At 39.5% G+C, this 17,829-nt stretch overlaps 1 protein-coding gene across 3 annotated transcripts in view; it reads right to left on the bottom strand.

Annotated features, from left to right (window-relative positions):
• Window positions 1-212: 212 nt before the first annotated feature.
• Window positions 213-17,829, bottom strand: part of elovl5 (ELOVL fatty acid elongase 5) — a 112,681-nt gene continuing 95,064 nt past the window's right edge. For all 3 annotated transcript variants that reach the window (XM_072560347.1, XM_072560338.1, XM_072560329.1), the window contains 2 exons: window positions 10,032-10,166; window positions 213-3,814 (listed from right to left, as the gene is read on the bottom strand). In XM_072560347.1, coding sequence (XP_072416448.1) covers window positions 3,689-3,814; window positions 10,032-10,166 — 261 coding nt within the window. In that variant the 3' untranslated portion in view covers window positions 213-3,688. The remainder of the gene's footprint in view (window positions 3,815-10,031; window positions 10,167-17,829) is intronic.

Raw genomic sequence — 17,829 nt, 5'->3', positions numbered from 1 at the left:
TCCAACGCCCCTTCCCCCAAGTCCCTCCTCCCTACCTTTTATCTTAGCCTGCTGGACACACTTTCCTCATTCCTGAAGAAGGGCTCATGCCCGAAACGTCGATTCTCCTGCTCCTTGGATGCTGCCTGACCTGCTGCGCTTTTCCAGCAACACATTTTCATATCCAGCAACACATTTTCATATCACCAAGTTATAAATGGACTGGGACCACATTTCAAGTTGAGTAAAGATTTTAATTTTGTGAACTTTGAGTCCATTTGCAGAGGTTACAACTGGTGAATGTACAAGTTACTCAGACACAGGTTAAACCAGCACACTCATGATTAAAGTTTTTTTTTAAATGTAATTTGAGATTTGAGAGTAGCATTACCCGAAATATTCAGTGCCTGTATGAGAAAAGGGATACAGAATGTTGTACTTCAGTAAGAACGGCATTGCTTATAGGTTGTAGTGCAGTCTTCAATTAAGCCCCACAAACCAAGTGGATACTTTCTTTTGGGATATAGGGGGAATCTAATGCAAAACTCTGAAGAACCCAAGACTGTTACTCTGCACCAACATTTGAAATGGAAAGAACTGCTTCAGCAATTCAAGCAACTCTCAACATTGGCTGCATATTCTGGCCCATCTGAAGATACTGCTCTTTGATATCCCATGGTTTAGTTTGTATGTATGTGCGTTCTTATTCTACATTGCATTGTATAAGCATTCACAGTCGGGCTTTGATTCTTGTCTTTGCAGCATTTAAAGCAACCTCAAACCTTATGTGTAATCGGCAGACCCTGGCTCTTTAGAAAGTTGACCATTGATAACTCTATATTCAAAACTTTTGCTCCCATTATAAATGTTATATGTGAAACCACAAAAATGTACACTGATTATTCTCTTGTAAAACATGTTGTCATTTGATGAAACAAGTGCCTTTCAGGATATTTTCACAAAGTGAATAATTGTTTGACTGACTAGAAAGACTCAAATTGTATTTTCAGGTACAGTTTCAGTAACTTTTATCCAAATTTGTAAAATTCAAGTAGAATATTGGTTAAACCTTTCCATAAATTGAATCACATTAGAAAATGGATCGCTGCTTCATACGATGAAGGGGCTATAATGTGAAGCAACTTCCTTTCCCATCCTACCCGGAACAGGGTTTGCACACTTTACCTGTAAATTGGGTTTTTTGTTTAAAAGTCCGAAATTGTCTGCTACACTTTGGATAATGACCGAGAGCCGTAACTTTCGCCTTAGCTTCAGCTAATGCTTACGAGCCCAGAACTTACAGGTAAAGTGTGTAAACTCTGTTCCGGGTAGGATAGGAAAGGAAGTTGTTTCACATTATATCCCCTGTATGGGCTGTACAAAGCATGGCAATTTTACTGACATGTCCATAAATAGAATCACCATGACCAAAGACTCACTCAGTATATAACACCACCAAAAATAAGACATCCAATCAAAGGGATCAGGTTTTTTTTTAATATTTAGGGATAATATTTCATTAGCTATGACACTGACTCATTAGTAATAAAGATCAATATGTTGTTTGTTTGAGAGTATATCACAAAATCTGTTAATGTAACGTTGAAGCATTTGAGACCTACTGGTTATTAATGAACATTTAATTCAAATATGGATAACAGAATTAGGGTCATCATACTGCTGATTAATGCAAATTAGAAATTGCATGAACTTTGTTTTTGCACAGACCTCACTTAAACCATTGGGTAAGCCTGCAGCAAAACCTTGGACCCTGCAATTTATTTTTAAGGCATATGTGTAACTGCAAAAGTTATTTAAAGTGACACTGCTGCATAAATGTTATACTTTAAATACATTTGATACCTCAGAAACATTAGTTCATTTTAATAAATAGTGATATTCACTGCAACTTTAAAATAAAATTATTTAGACAGAAAAAAAAATCAACTTTCCACTGTGTGCTATGGCTTAAATCTGTTTCAATTACAGCAGGCTTTTCAGTGCACCTCCGGAAGATATGGAATCTTTGCACTTCTTTTAGCTACTCATCCATGGCATTTTAAAGACTGATGCCTGATTAAAGACACAATGTGCTGCCCCAGAATCAAGAGACAATCAAGTCATTCTCATATAATGAAAACTCTCTATTTACCTATCAATTCAAGTTCACCCCTCACAAAAAGGCTGAAGGACTATACCCCATCAAATATTTTGAACATGTACTGAGTGAAAAATGTCACATTTACTTCTAGGGTCTCAAATTCCTCATAAACTAACAGTGCTGCTGCACCTACACAACAATACGCCACACAAACATCAGTATACACACAGAAATGTTTTGCATTTTGGACGTAATGAGACCATGACCACATGTACATCACACAACCTGGCCACAGCAATTAAGGTACAGTCCCGACAGTTAATTCACCTCATTCACAGGACACAGGTAAGTATAACAACATAATTCAGTTACTTCATAACCTTTATTTTTGCAAGATGCGCCACAAATAGGCTTTAGCCAAACAGCCAACCCTTCAAAATAGAAGTGTACCCTTGAAATAAAAGTGTGTCTCAGCTTAGGTCAACAGCACAGAATGGTTTTTGTTTACGAGAAGGAATGCCGGAAATCTGAAATAAAAGTAGCAAATCTTAAGGATACAAAGTGGCTCAGTCAGCAACTGAAACAAAAACAGATTTATCTCTCTCAGATCTTTATCAGACTTACTCTGCGTTTCCAACTTTTTCTAAAAAAAAATCTCAGCAGCACACAAGGCTTTCAGCATTTACACAAAAGCGGAAGGTCTCGGGAGCTCATAAACTACAGCCTTAATTCTGCACTACCAGTGCAAACTGTCACAATGAACAAATAATTGTGGAAATTCCTGAGAAGAACGACTGGAATTTTAGGCCAGTAACAAGGCGTACATGATGAAGGGCTTGGAACTTGGTCCAGGAGCAACAGTGACAAGAGTAGACTTTCACTCAATTGTCGACCATTCAGTCGAACTGGATGCATAAGCTGGATATGCTCAGCAGTTGTCCATTGTTGGATAGTCATTTGCACTTAAGAGAATTTGACCGTGTAAAACATACCTATGCAGTACTCAGTTATCTGCTCCTACACTGTGGCAGCAACTCAACACACCTTATGTTGTTAAAACAAGCAAGTCAATTATTTATAGTCAAGAAAGAGGTATGGATTATCAAAACATTTAAAACATAATAATTATGCAGCATTGCAACTTTAGCTAAAACTAAGGCATGTGGGTCAACACCCTGTGCCAAATTACATTTCAGTTGAAACATATAAATATGGTTTAAGATTAAAGTAAATACAAGACAGTACCTAACACACAAAACGCAGTAAGGCAACAACAGTGTTGTAAACTAAAATCAACCACATTTTACCTGATTCACACTGGGGTCCATTGCTCTAGTGTAGGAAATATCCTATCATTTTTGAAACTATATAGGGCTGATATTATTTTCCATACCTTTCTATCACTTAGGTACACTTTCACATATGGAAGTTTCTCTAAATTCATTTTTCTATTGATCACAACAATATTCAGTTCCAAATCCCTACCCTATATGGCTATATAATGCAGACTGGATATAGTTAACACATTGGTAACTTTTGAAATTGCCTCAAGACATCACAAAACTCTTAGTGTGCTGACAAAACGCGGTTCTAGCCCTGGGATCGATCTTAGTGAGTTTTCTTTTCTGAATAATGATCCATCTGTGTAGAAAGGCCATTTGTGTGTCCATTCGCAGCTATTGTAGAACCATTTAGACAGTCTTTGCTTTTGAAAGCACTCTTTTTCTTGTAGGTCTGAAATTGTTCAAACACAAAAGAGCAAAGAAATGAATGGAGTTTCTTTTGCAAAGCATTGCACAGTGAGCCCACTTGTAAGCAATTCTAATGAATACCTATCTTGTATACAAGCAATTTTTCTTAAAGGCATAGATAAGTTTTTTTTAAAGTGTGATTCCATAAAAAATAAAGAACAATTACAACGTCTCACCAGTGTCTTACATTTTATATAGAAATGCATACATTTATACATAGGTTTGACAAAATGATTGCAGCCCCAGATAATGACATTTAAGATTTCAATTTTAACAGGAATTGTATTTACCTGCAGCGCTTGGTTTGCAAAGTCCCAGTCCCAGACAGACTCACTAACTGACTGAGGGGCAGAGTGGAGACCTGAGACAGCACATGACTCTCGGCCAACATGCCCTAAAAGGAGACACCAGGTTTGGAAGGGAGTGAAGAAACCAAAGCCCAAATCTCCAGCATGAGGCTCTGGGAAACACTCCTATTCCACAGGATAACCTAAAGTAAAACTTTAAATTCACCTTCTGGACCTCTCCCATGTCTGGCTCTTGATGGTTTGATCATAGAGACATCTCTCTGCATCACCACTACCCAAGCCCTCAATTAATTCCAACCCCGGCCTTCAATTAATACTACTGATCAAAAGAAGAAGTTTGGAAACTGAATATCAGGACATGACAGGAAGATAGATCAGTAAGTTATTCTAACAGCCCTCTCCCACCCCCTCTGCCTTGTTTCTGTCAGGCCGTTAAAATTAGGGCCTAATTCTCTGCAAGGGTCTAACCATGAATTGGTGAGGTATTATATAGATATTATATCAGATGAGTCAATCATGCTTGTATTTTATAGGTAGGTCAGAGTCACAAACAATCTAGCCTAACCACGTGGACAGCACCCTCTCCATCAGGAGCAGTGCTCAGAATACAGCAACCCAGGTCAATTCGTACATGAAACTCTCAGGACTTATGGAAAAATTCAATCATGGGGCCAACCAATGGAAAAAACATTGCTCTGTACATGGAATGGAAAGTTATCTCTGTGCAATCACAGACTGATTCTCTCTCCCAATTTTGCCGATAGGCTCACTACCAGCAACAAATACGAGAAAGAAAACACCATGTGAGCAGACAGTGAATAAGAAAGAAAGGACGGAAAGTGAATGAACAAGGGGCTGAGCAATCTGGAGAAGCAGGATATGTGGATGAGGCTGGAAAATGGGACTACTGCGGCTGGGAATACACAGGTCGTGGCAGAAGATATAGAGGCTGTAAGTGAGGTTGGCACGAGAAGGGACAGGAGGGAGAAGGCAAACCACAAGGTGAGGATGGACGCTGCAAAGGACGCATATTGTTTGAACTTGTCAACGAAAGACCACTCAACTCGTGAGAAGCAAGGGAAATGTGAAATCACCGAGGTAATGAATTCTATCCAAATGAATGTGGAATCTTTGGCTTAAGACCTTATTAGCTCAGGAGCAGCCATGTGAGAGGAAATGTTGAGGATACTAATAGAACACTGTGTGAATTGTTACATTTAAATCTCTGACTGAAATCTGAGGTGCAGTAAAAAGGATGGTAACTGCCTTGTTAAACTCTTCCAGTTTTATGCATATGCAAAGGAAACACATTAGCTGCGACTTCACCCCCTTTGTGGAAGATGTGTTTAGGGTGCTTTTTTTTGTGTGTGAAGAAGCGTGTGCCAGTTATTTTGAAAAATAACTGTTGCTAATTTATGCCTGTTGTCTCGTGTCAGTTTAAACACTGAGGTGTCTGATAATGCTTTCTTTGCTTGTTGTGGCCTTTAATGGAGGATTAATAAAATATTGATGAATTCTTCTAATTTTGTTTTTGTGCATGCCCCAATACTCCAAATGTCAACATAAATTCAGAAACTACTGTTACTTCATGACTGTATCCTCTAATAAATGATTTACTGATAATGAAGAGGAGGCCCTGAAAACCAAAATAAAGCTCCTCTAAACCAAAGAGCAGCCCTCAAGAAAAATCTCACGAAGAAGGCTTCAAAAAGAAAATTATTTTGGTGCCCTGGTCAAGACGTCACATTCCTGATATCGAATATGAAAGTGCCAAAACTGTTCAGAAAAAAACAGAATGAAAGGCTTTCTTTAAAGAAGTTTGAGACCAGTAATCTGAAACCTTTCCTCACAATGTCGATGTGACATGCTCTGAGTTTACCTGGGATATGGTCATGCATTATTTAAATTAAACTTCATTATTTTGATGCCAGTATTTCTTTGCTAGACCATACAAAGCATGTCATTATTGTGATGAAATTGTTGAGGAGATCCTTTGCTCTCCTACTGTCAAAAATGTTTAAACAACCCCAAATGCAGTCGAGACCAGAATAACTAAGCCACACTGTTTTTAGTAGTTTTTAGTAGTCTCTCAGCAGAATTACATGAAGAGCTGGGTTAGCGCCAATGTGTTTTTACTAATTCTAACTGGTACTTGTGAATTTGTAACTATCGCTTGCCTGGTCAATGGGCCAGTATGGTAGAAATGTTTTTTGTAAGATCTAGAAGTCTGTCTGTCTTTCCTCTTGCCTGGCTTTCAAAGTGGATCTCCTGGATAATTTCTACTGGGAAGGATTCTAAATGAGAGACCAAATTCGTTTTGATCAAGTGTTATGCTCCATGAGCTGACAGTCTACGATGTGATGTCCCTTGACTTTCAAAACAGACTTGGGCAAAGTTCTGCATCAAAGGCTGTCAGGTGAGATGAAAGCTGTGAAGGTCCAGATTAAATTCTTGGCTCGAGAAGAAAACGCATTTGTTTTAAAAGTTACTATGTCAGTGTAGAGGTATGAGTACTCGCTGGGGTCAGTGTTAGGGACCATAACGGTTTCTGATTTTCAATGGTTTACATTCAGAAAACCAATAGAAATTGGTCAAATTTACAGATGGTATCAAAATACCATGGGGAGTGGAATCAAGGGAGGCAAATCAGAAAATATTTAATTGGAAGAACGACAAAATAAAATTTAAACAACTGTGGAGGACTGCTTGAAAAAAGGAAATGGTCAAGTTAAGTATTCCACGGATGATGTTGAAGGTTAATTTGAAAGAGGTTGTTTAGTACAGTTAATATTCAAAATTTCAATCAATGAAGAGCAACACTTAGCAAAGCCCAGAGGATTTACATGGGCAGAGCAACAGACTAGAAGTCAGAGCAGACACTGGTCAAAGCCTCACAAGACTGCTTACCAGGACTTCCTACCATGGACAGAGAGTGAGAGTGAGAGTGAGCGTGAGTGTGTCTGTGTGTGTGTGTCTATTTGTGTGTGTGTCTATTTGTGTGTGTGTCTATTTGTGTGTGTGTCTATTTGTGTGTGTGTCTATTTGTGTGTGTGTGTGTGTGTGTGTGTGTGTCTATGTGTGTGTGTGTTTCTGTGTGTTAGAGTTAAAAGAATGTGTTTCAGAGTTGATCCAGAGGAGGTAAATGAAATGGTTAACAGAACACTAAAGATAAATCCATAAAATTATTTTAAATTCAACTGCATAACACAAGTGAGCATACATTAAAGCTAATAAAAGGCAACTTTAAGATTAATATCAATACAAAGCCTAACAGTGCATGTAAAAGTGCATTGCAGCTGCAAACCACAAAAGCATTAGATGCTTTAACAGAGACTTTCTACAATGGGTCAAATAGCTTTCTTGTCTTCAATACATGATGATTTTAAGTGATTTACTTACAACTGGTAAGACGACTAGTTGGAATGAATACAGATGATTAGATATCTTATTACTCTGTTAATAAAAATTAGTATGCGCTAATGATGGTAGAATAAAGAAAGTCTGTGCGGAATCTGTCTGTCAAAACAGCCCAATATCTCTCAAGCATTAGGTAATATACCTCCTTGATCCTTAAAAGACTGCACTTGTTTACACAGAGTCATGCAGCATGGAAACAGACCCTTCGGTCTAACCATAATCCCATACAGAACATAATCCCAAAATAATCTAGTCCCACCTGCCTGCTTCCGGCCATACCCCTCTAAACCTTTCCTATTCATGGGTCGATCCAAATGTCTTTTAAAAGGTGTAATTGAAACCGCACCCACCACTTCCTCAGGAAGTTCGTTCCACACATGAACCACCCACTGTGTAAAAAATTTGCCTTTTAAGTCTTTTTAAATCTCTCTCCTCTCACCTTACAAATGTGCCTCCTAGTCTTCAAACCCCCCATTCTAGGGAAAAGACAACTACCATTAACTCTATCTCTCCCTCTCATTATTTTATAAACTTCTATCAGGTTGCATCTCAACATTCTATGCTCCAGTGAATAAAAAGCGCCAGGCTATCCAGCCTTTCTTTGTAACTCAAACCTTCCGTATCTGGCAACATCCTGGTAAATCTCTTCTGAACCCTCTCCAGCTGGATAATATCCTTTCTATAACTGAGCGACAAGAACTGGACACAGTATTCCAGGAGAGTACTTACTTTAAAGGAACTCGCAGCACAGATCGCGGTTGTAATATTCCAAAAACTCCCTGTATTCTGAAAAGGTATCAGTGGATTGGATAAAAACTGATATAAGGTCCTTATTCAATAAAGGGAAGCACAAAGTAGGAAACTATAGACTAGATAGTTTCATGTCTCAAAGGGAAATTGTTGGAATCCGTTATTAAGGAAGTGGTAACAGGAAAGTCAAAACGCAATTCAGTAAAATTAGCATGGTTTTATGAAGGGTAAAACATGCTTGAGTAATTTGCTAGACTCCTTCAAAGATGTAACAAGCAAAGGAGGATCTTGTAGATGTAATATACCTGGACGTCCAGAAGATATTTTGATATGGTGCTGCACAACATGTTAACACACAAGATCACAAAGGGTTAGGGGTAATTTATTAGCTTGGATAGAGAACTGGCTAGCCAACAGAAAGAGAACCAGGATAAAGGGGTCTCTTTTTGTTGGCAAACTATAACTAGTGGGGTGCCACAGGATTCATTTCACAGGCCGCACTACTTATATTCTAAATGAATGACTTGGGTCAGGGATGGGAGGTACTATAGCCAAATTTGCAGATGACACTAAAATAAGTGGGAAAGAAAGTTGCAATGAAGAAACAAGAAATTCACAAATGGATATGGATTGATTTGGTGAATAGGCCAAAGGTTGACAGATAAAAGTAAAAGGCAACTTATTATCTAAATGGAGAGAAACCTCAAAATATTTTAGTGCACAGGAATCTGGGTGTTTTCGTTCAGGAATCACAGAAAGTGAAGCATGCAGTTACAGGAGGAATAAGGATGGCAGATGGAATTTTGGCATTTATTGCTGAAGGTATGGAGTATAGAGTAGAGGTGCACTGTTGTAACTGTATAAGGCATAGGTGAGACTACTCCTGGGGTACTATTGGAGTTTTGGCTCCATTACTTGAGGAAGGATGCAACTGCATTTGAAGCAGTTTAGAGGAAGTGCATAGGTTATTCCCGAGTCATAGCACACAGAAACAGACCTTTCGGCCCAACTCAGCCATGCCGACCAAGTTTCCTAATTGAACTAGTTCCATTTGCCTATACTTATCCCTCTCAACCTTTCCTGTCCATGCACCTGTCCAAATGTTTTTTGAATATTGTAATTTTATCCGCCTCTACCATTTCCAATAACAGCTCATTCCAAATTCGCATCACTCAGATGAAAATTTTGTCTTTTGAAGACAGATTGAACCGTTTAAGCCTATACTCACTGGAATTGAAAAGAATGAAAATTGATTTGATTGAGACAGATAAGATGCTAAAGGGATTGACAAAATAGACACTGAACAAATGTTTCCCCTTATGGAACAATCTGGAACGAGAGGTCACAGTTTTAGTCTGAAGGGTGGCAGATTTAAGACAGAGACAAGGAGCAATTACTTCTCTCAAGGGGTCACAAATCTGTGGAATTCAGTACCCCAGAGTGGAAGATTGAGTAAATTTAAGGACTAAATTGACATTTTAATAATTAGTAACAGAGTAACGGAGCGAGCAGGAAAGTGGAATTGAGCCTGAGCTGAGATCAACTATGATTTTATTAGATGGTAAATGAATTGCCTCCTCCAGCTCCTTGTTCTTATGTCCTAAACCACGCAAAACCACTTTGACTCACTCGCCACAGAGCAGGATTTTCATATATAATTGAAAATATTAAGTGATACATAGTGTATGGGTGCAGATGAAACAGATGCCGAACATAATAACTTACCTGAATATAGAAATTAGTGAAGAGTATAATCAGAGAGATCATGTAGCCAATCTGGAAGTACAGCCAGCCACTTGGAAATCCACACGGCCAGACTACACCAAAACTGGTCTGAATTATCGTTAGAACAAACTGGAGCTGGAAAAATTGCAAACTAAAATCAGAATCTTTGAATCTAAATATATATATATATAAAACAACAAAGTAAATACAGCTTTAGAACACCATACTAAAACTAATACTACTGAACTAATCACAGTTTTGTGTGTGTGTTAGTGTGAATGTGAGAGAGAGAGAGAGAGAGAGAGAGAGAGACAGAGAGAAAGTACAAGACAGAGAGAGAACTTCTCACAGGCTCTGTTATAACTGCTTTGGCTTATTTACACCTGGAAACTGAAATTCTGCTGAGCTTATAGGAAAGTAACAGTAATCAGTTATTAGCACAGTTGACAACTCCTTCTACGATGTTCGCACACCAAATGTCAAACTGTAATTTTATCAGTATGTTTTTTAAGTCTCTAAATTAAGCTCAGTACCAGCTCCAGATTCCTTCTTTAACAGCAATTTAGAGTCACAATGTAGTTCTTGGTTGAATACCACAAAGTAGATCTTTCACTGACCCTTTACCAAACAGCTCTGACAATGCAAAAATACTTCAACTGCTGCCCATACTTGGTCATGAAAGGGTGAAAGGAAAATTGCACAGCCTTCAGTACCCTAATGACATCTTAGACAGAGATCTCTGTTCTTTGATGGTTATTCCTAGCCAAATTGAAAATGCATTCTTTAAGAATCTGTTTGTAATTTGCCAGAAATAGAAATTAAAGAGCACATTTACAGCATGTTTATGATGGCATTAACACATAATGAGCATCAGAAATCTCCTCGCCATCCCATTTTCCACACCCAGGTGACCCCATTTTAACCCTTGCCTCACCCCAACTCACAAAATAGATCCTTCTCAAAGATCACTTTGGTCTGAAATAAAGTGAAACCTCGGAGCTATTATTCCACTTCTCAGGCTTGGCACAATAATGTGGCAGAGGACAAATGCATTTTTAGTAGCATGCAAACCAGGCAAATTCCTATAGACAAGCCCCAAAGTGGAGAAGTTAAAATTGCCTGCCTCATCTCTCTCTCTTTCCCACCCCTTAAATGTTTCTGCCTTCCTTAAAACATCTCATATACTCAGTATATTGCTTTTCTCTAAGTGTGAACCACATAATTAACCCCGCATGCTTAATATTTCATCCCACTGCTTCATTTATTTCATTGATTGGTATAAAACTCTTCCATTTGATTCCTTCTCTTCCCAGCCCACCCTTTATATTAATTTCAAACATCTTGCTTTCAACGAAATAAATCTCTCCCTCTCTCTAATTTCTGAGAATGCACTCAAACAATATCTGATTGGAAATGATAGTCTCAATGTGGCAGTCAGCCCTTGCTTCTTACTTTGCTGAAAGCTATCCACTCAAGAAAGGGTGCCTCCGAGATGGATTCTTAGAACAGCTGGTGCTGGAGCCTACCAGGGAGAAGGCAATTCTGGATCTGGTATTGTGCAACGAACCAGAATTGATCAGGGACCTCGAAGTGAAGGAGCCATTGGGAAGTAGTGACCATAATACAATAAGTTTCAATCTGCAACTTGAGAGGGAGAGGGTACAATCGGAAGTGACAATATTTCAGTTGAATAAAGGGAACTATGGAGCTATGAGGAAGGAGCTGCCAAAGTTCAATGGTGCAATACCTTAGCAGGGATGATGGTGGAGGAACAATGGCAGATATTCCTGTGTATAATGCAGAAGATGCAGGATCAGTTCATTCCAAAAAGGAAGAAAGATCCTAGGAAGAGGCATGTGTGGCCGTAACTAACGAGGGAAGTTAAGAAACATATAAAGTTAAAAGAGAAAAAGTATAACATAGCAAAGATAAGTGGGAAAACAGAGGACTGGGAAGCTTTTAAAGAACAACGGAGGATTACTAAGAAGGAAATACACAGAGCAAAAATGAGGTACGAAGGTAAACTGGCCAAAAATGTAAAGGAGGATAGTAAAAGCTTTTTTAGGTATGTGAAAGGCAAAAAAATGGTTAAGACTAAAATTGGGCCCTTGAAGGCAGAAACAGGGGAATATATTACGGGGAACAAAGAAATGGCAGAAGAATTGAATTGGTACTTCAGATCTGTGTTCACTGGGGAAGACACAAGCAATCTCCCTGAGGTAACAGTGGCTGAAGGACCTGAACTGAAGGGAATTTATATTTGCCAGAAATTGGTGTTAGAGAGACTGTTAGGTCTGAAGGTTGATAAGTCCCCAGGACCTGATGGTCTACATCCCAGGGTACTGAAGGAGGTGGCTTGAGAAATCATGGATGCGTTGGTGATTATTTTCCATAGTTCAATAGATTTGGGATCAGTTCCTATGGATTGGATGGTGGCTAATGTTGTACCACTTTTTAAGAAAGGTGGGAGAGAGAAAGCAGGAAATTATAGACCAGTTAGTCTGACCTCAGTGGTGGGAAAGATGCTGGAGAGTCTATTATAAAGGATGAAATTACGACACATTTGGATAGTAGTAACAGGATGGTCAGAGTCAGCATGGATTTATGAAGGAGAAATCATGCTTGACTAATTTTCTGGAATTTTTTGAGGATGTAACTCTGAAGATGGATGAGGGAGATCCAGTAGATGTAGTGCACCTGGACTTTCAGAAAGCTTTTGATAAAGTCCCACATAGGAGGTTAGTGAGCAAAATTAGGGCGCATGATATTGGGGCCAAAGTACTAACTTGGATTAAAAGTTAGTTGGCTGACAGGAAACAAAGGGTAGTGATAAATGGCTCCATTTCGGAATGGCAGGCAGTGACCAGTGGGATACCGCAGGGATCAGTGCTGGGACCGCAGCTTTTTACAATATATATGAATGATATAGAAGATGGTATTTGTAATAACATTAGCAAATTTGCTGATGATACTAAGCTGGGTGGCAGGGTGAAATGTGAGAAGGATGTTAGGAGATTACAGGGTGACCTGGACAGGTTAGGTGAGTGGTCAGATGCATGGTAGATGCAGTTTAATTTGGATAAATGTATGTTTATCCACTTTGGTGGCAAGAACAGGAAGGCAGATTACTACCTAAATGGAATCAATTTAGGTAAAGGGGCAGTACAAAGAAATCTGGGTGTTCTTGTACACCACTCAGTGAAGGTAAGCATGCAAGTACAGCAGGTAGTGAAGAAGGCTAATAGCATGCTGGCCTTCATAACAAGAGGGATTGAGTATAGAAGCAAAGAGGTTCTTCTGCAGCTGTACAGGGCCCTGGTGAGACCGCACCTGGAATATTGTGTGCAGTTCTGATCTCCAAATTTGAGGAAAGACATTCTGGCTATTGAGGGAGTGCAGTGTAGGTTCACGGGGTCAATTCCTGAAATGGTGGGACTACCTTATGCTGAAAGACTGGAGCGACTGGGCTTGTATACTCTTGAGTTTAGAAGACTGAGAGGGGATCTGATTGAGACATATAAGATTATTAAAGGATTGGACACTCTGGAGGCAGGAAACATGTTTCTGCTGATGGGTGAGTGCCAAACCAGAGGACACAGCTTTAAAATACAGGGTAGACCATTTAGGACAGACATGAGGAAAAACTTCTTCACCCAGAGAGTGGTGGCTGTGTGGAATGCTCTGCCCCAGAGGGCAGTAGAGGCCCAGTCTCTGGATTCATTTAAGAAAGAGTAAGGATAGTGGAATCAAGGGTTATGGAGATAAGGCAGGAACAGGATACTGATTAAGGATGATCAGCCATGATCATATTGAGTGGTAGTGCAGGCTCGAAGGGCAGAATGGCCTACTCCTGCACCTACCGTCTATTGTCTATTGTCACTCACTTTTCTGCTGGTTTTTGGAGAGGAGTTCTGTTGTGAGCTAGCATTCTGATCTGGTGCAACACTATTGGGGAACTGTGACATGAGGCAGTGAGACTCGTTAATTAATCCAATTAAAGGATTATTACCAAGGCATCTCAGCTTTTAAATGTGGCTCCTTCGTGCCTGGATTTGTGGTGCTACCGGTATCATACTGCCTCCAAACTGACAGCAATGGTGTGTGTGTCAATGAGTGCAGGCACAATCTATTCAACCATTTCTCACAAGAAAGTCTCATCAATGTTTTCATAATGACACACTTTAACTAACTGGCCCATTGTTCACTATTTTTCTCCCTCCCATTTTGAAAACTGGCAATTTTCCAATCCTCTGGGACTTTTTCAGAATCTAAAAATTCCTATAAGATGACTCTCAGTGCATCCATTATCTTTGTAGATACTTCTTTTAGTATCCTAGGATGCAGACCATCAAGTCCAGTGAACCTAATCAGCCTTTAACCTCATTGGTTTCCTAAAGGCACTTTCTTTAGTGATATTTATCATATCTATTTCCTCCACAACTTTTGCACATTAATTATTTAGTAATTTTTGTATGCTACTAGTGTGTTCTATCATGAAAACAGGTGCAATGCATTTAATTGAATGCTTTGCCATTTATTGGTTGCCATTATTATTTCCCCAGCCTCATTTACTAAGCGACCAATGCTCACTTTTCTCTCTCTTCCTTTTTAGATATTTGCAGAAGCTCTTACTGTCCATTTTATACAACTTTCTACCTTACTCTCAGAGTTTACAAGGTCCTGCTTTAGATTTTTTGGTAATCTTTTGTTGTATTTTAAACCATTGCCAATCTTCTGGTTTACCAGCAATCCTTTGCCACATCGTGTGTTTTTCAATTTGATACTAGCTTAACTTTCTTACATTTCCCTCTGTAACTGAAAGTGGAAAATACAACCCATAGCATCCTATTAGATGACATTTATTAAATAATCCAGACTGTACTAAGGATTACATTGGAAACTAATGTTAGATTATCAGTTGGGGTCACAATATGCTTCATTTGTATGTGTTAGAATCTGCATTTACGAACATACACAACCCTGTACAGGAGTTGTGTATGTTAGTCAAAACACGGAGGCTGCCAATCTCTGTTGCAGTTGCCATGGCAATGCTGTGGCCAATCAGTGTCTGGCTGCCTGTTCAGGAAATTAATCAGCACACAAAGATTGACATTACACAGATCTTCATGCTGCAACCAATCAGCATCTAGCCTTTTATCATGCAGGATAAATTTGTGTTCAACTTTCAAAGTGTGGTTTCTTCATCCATGATGGAATGAGTGCAAAATGTAGAGCTTCCATTTTGTGTCTCTTTCTAGCAATGTTTAAGTTCTGCACTGGCAAGCAATTATTTGATGTGTGGAAATGGTTTTTAAATAGATGATCAGTCATGATCGAGAATAGTAGGGCAGGCACAAGGGTTTGAATGGCCTACTCCTGCTACTAAGTTCTTGTGGCTACTTATATTTATGTAACATATTTTATGGTCTGAGGCATTTCACAGAAACATTGCTAAGTAAACTTTGTCATGGGGCTAGACAAGGCATGATTGAGACAGCTGACCAAAATCTTGGTCAAAAGTTAGGTGTTGAGCAGCATCTAAGAGGAGGAATGAAAGGAAGAGTTGGAGACATTAAGAAAGTAAATTCCAAAGTTTCAGTTCCTGGACAACTGAATAAACTTTCACCGAGTTCAATGATTTAAACCACGCCGAAGAGGTCAGAATCCACAAGCTCAACAAACAGTTATATGGTTTCGTATCTGATATAAAAGACATTCCTCAAGGGCTACAAGTATAGTTTAAACCATCCAAATTTGGACCTATCTTTGACACTTCACACTTGAAATACCTCCAACACCTCCATAAACAATTCTCTCTTCGGGTTCTTCACGGGCGGCACGGTGGCACAGTGGTTAGCACTGCTGCCTCACAGCGCCAGAGACCTGGGTTCAATTCCTGCCTCAGGCGACTGACTGTGTGGAGTTTGCACGTTCTCCCTGTGTCTGCGTGGGTTTGCTCCGGTTTCCTCCCACAGTCCAAAGATGTGCAGGTCAGGTGAATTGGCCATGCTAAATTGCCCGTAGTGTTAGGTAAGGGGTAAATGTAGGGGTATGGGTGGGTTGCGCTCCGGCGGGGCGGTGTGGACTTGTTGGGCCGAAGGGCCTGTTTCCACACTTTAATAATCTAATCTAATCTATCCTCTCGGCTATGTGGAGGCACCTCCATTCCATCTCTCCACATCCCTCCCTCCGCTCAAGGCCTCCCTTTTCCAAATGCATGGAGGACCACTACTATTCTACATCCAACACAGAGTCCACCAGCTCAACAAACAGTTTTTCAGTTTCATATCTGATATAAAAATCACAAGTTTGCCATTCCTCAAGAGGTCAGAATAGCAGGGCCAGTGGAAATTACAGAAATAGACAGAGGTAAACTCATGGCGGAAAGTGAAAATAAAGATGAGAATTTTAAAATCAATGTGTTGCTTAACATGAGGTAATGTAAGTCACAGGAGTATTAGGTGAAGTCGGAATATGGACAACAGAGGTGTACAATACCTCAAGTTTACAAAGAGTAGAAACTGGGAGATGGGTCAGCAATGCATTGGAATATTCAAGTGTAGAGATAATAAACAATGGATGAGGGTTTCAGCAACAGATGAGCTGAAGCAAGGTACAGTGTCAAGCAATGTTACAGTGGTGGAAATAAATGGTGTTAGTGCAGTGCAGGAATATGGTCAAAAACTCATCTTGAGCTCAAATATGGCACCAAGATTCTGGAAAGTCTGGTCAGCCTTACACAGTCTCCTGCAAGAGGGATGAACCGGTTGGCTAGGGAACAACAGTTTGCGAAGGGCTTCTGTCTACCTCATATTTTACAGGAGAACATTTGTACTATTCCAGTGCTGGAAATCTGACAAGTAGTGTAATAAGTTAGGAAGGGCCAAGGGAGTCAGATGAGATGTAGATCTAGATCCTGCCTGCTATGTTTGCAGGAGGTTACAATAGGGAATACCATGCAGATAAAGAACAGCAGATTGCTAAAACAGGTCCTCGAGGTCAAAGAAAAGTCCTCATCTTAAATCTGAAAAGGCAGGGCAACTCTGACAGTAAATTCCGAATTTTGATGGATACATACTCTGGAATATTATGTCCAATTTACTGTATAATAATGGTAATGCTGTTATTTACTTTAGCCCTTCTTTAGGTACCAGTATATAATTTTTCTACATGACTGCCCTCTCGTAAGTTCTTTGTTCATTTTGTTTAATGTATTTCGCTCATCATTTTTGTATTAATATACTTATTTCAATTGCTGTTACAAAAGCATTGTCCCAAAAACATCTCAATCACGAGTAAGATTAAGCCTTTTTCCAACTCAGCATCTCTTTCCCCATTCAGCTACAACAATGTGGTCTACTTAGGCTACAATCGTTGCTCTCCTGCATCTTTCAAGCCCTTCATTTCACCTGAAGTTAATGCTTCGTGACTTTCTCTGTTAGCTCAGGCATCCCTTGATATTCTATTCTCTTTCCCATGCTGCCCTTCCTCTCCAGCAATAGCCTTGGCTCACTAATCGTTCAAGCCTACACAAACCTTTAATGATGATGCCGCTCTGTATTTAACAACTTAGTTAGATGACACACAGCCTTCATTGCATTCTTACTGCAGGCGCAATGAAGAATTTGCTTTCTTTCAATTTTTAAAATTTTAGTTTGCCAGTCTTTGTCACCTTGAAGGGCTTTTGCCCGAAACGTCGATTTCGCTGCTCGTTGGATGCTGCCTGAACTGTTGTGCTCTTCCAGCACCATTAATCCAGTATTTGCTTTCCAGCATCTGCAGTCATTGTTTTTGCCCC

This window comes from Chiloscyllium punctatum, chromosome 3 (genome assembly GCF_047496795.1).
Source record: "Chiloscyllium punctatum isolate Juve2018m chromosome 3, sChiPun1.3, whole genome shotgun sequence".
NCBI classification, from domain to species: Eukaryota; Metazoa; Chordata; class Chondrichthyes; order Orectolobiformes; family Hemiscylliidae; genus Chiloscyllium; species Chiloscyllium punctatum.
Note: the sequence above shows the minus strand (reverse complement) of the source record. Positions and strands in the feature narration are given on the sequence as shown.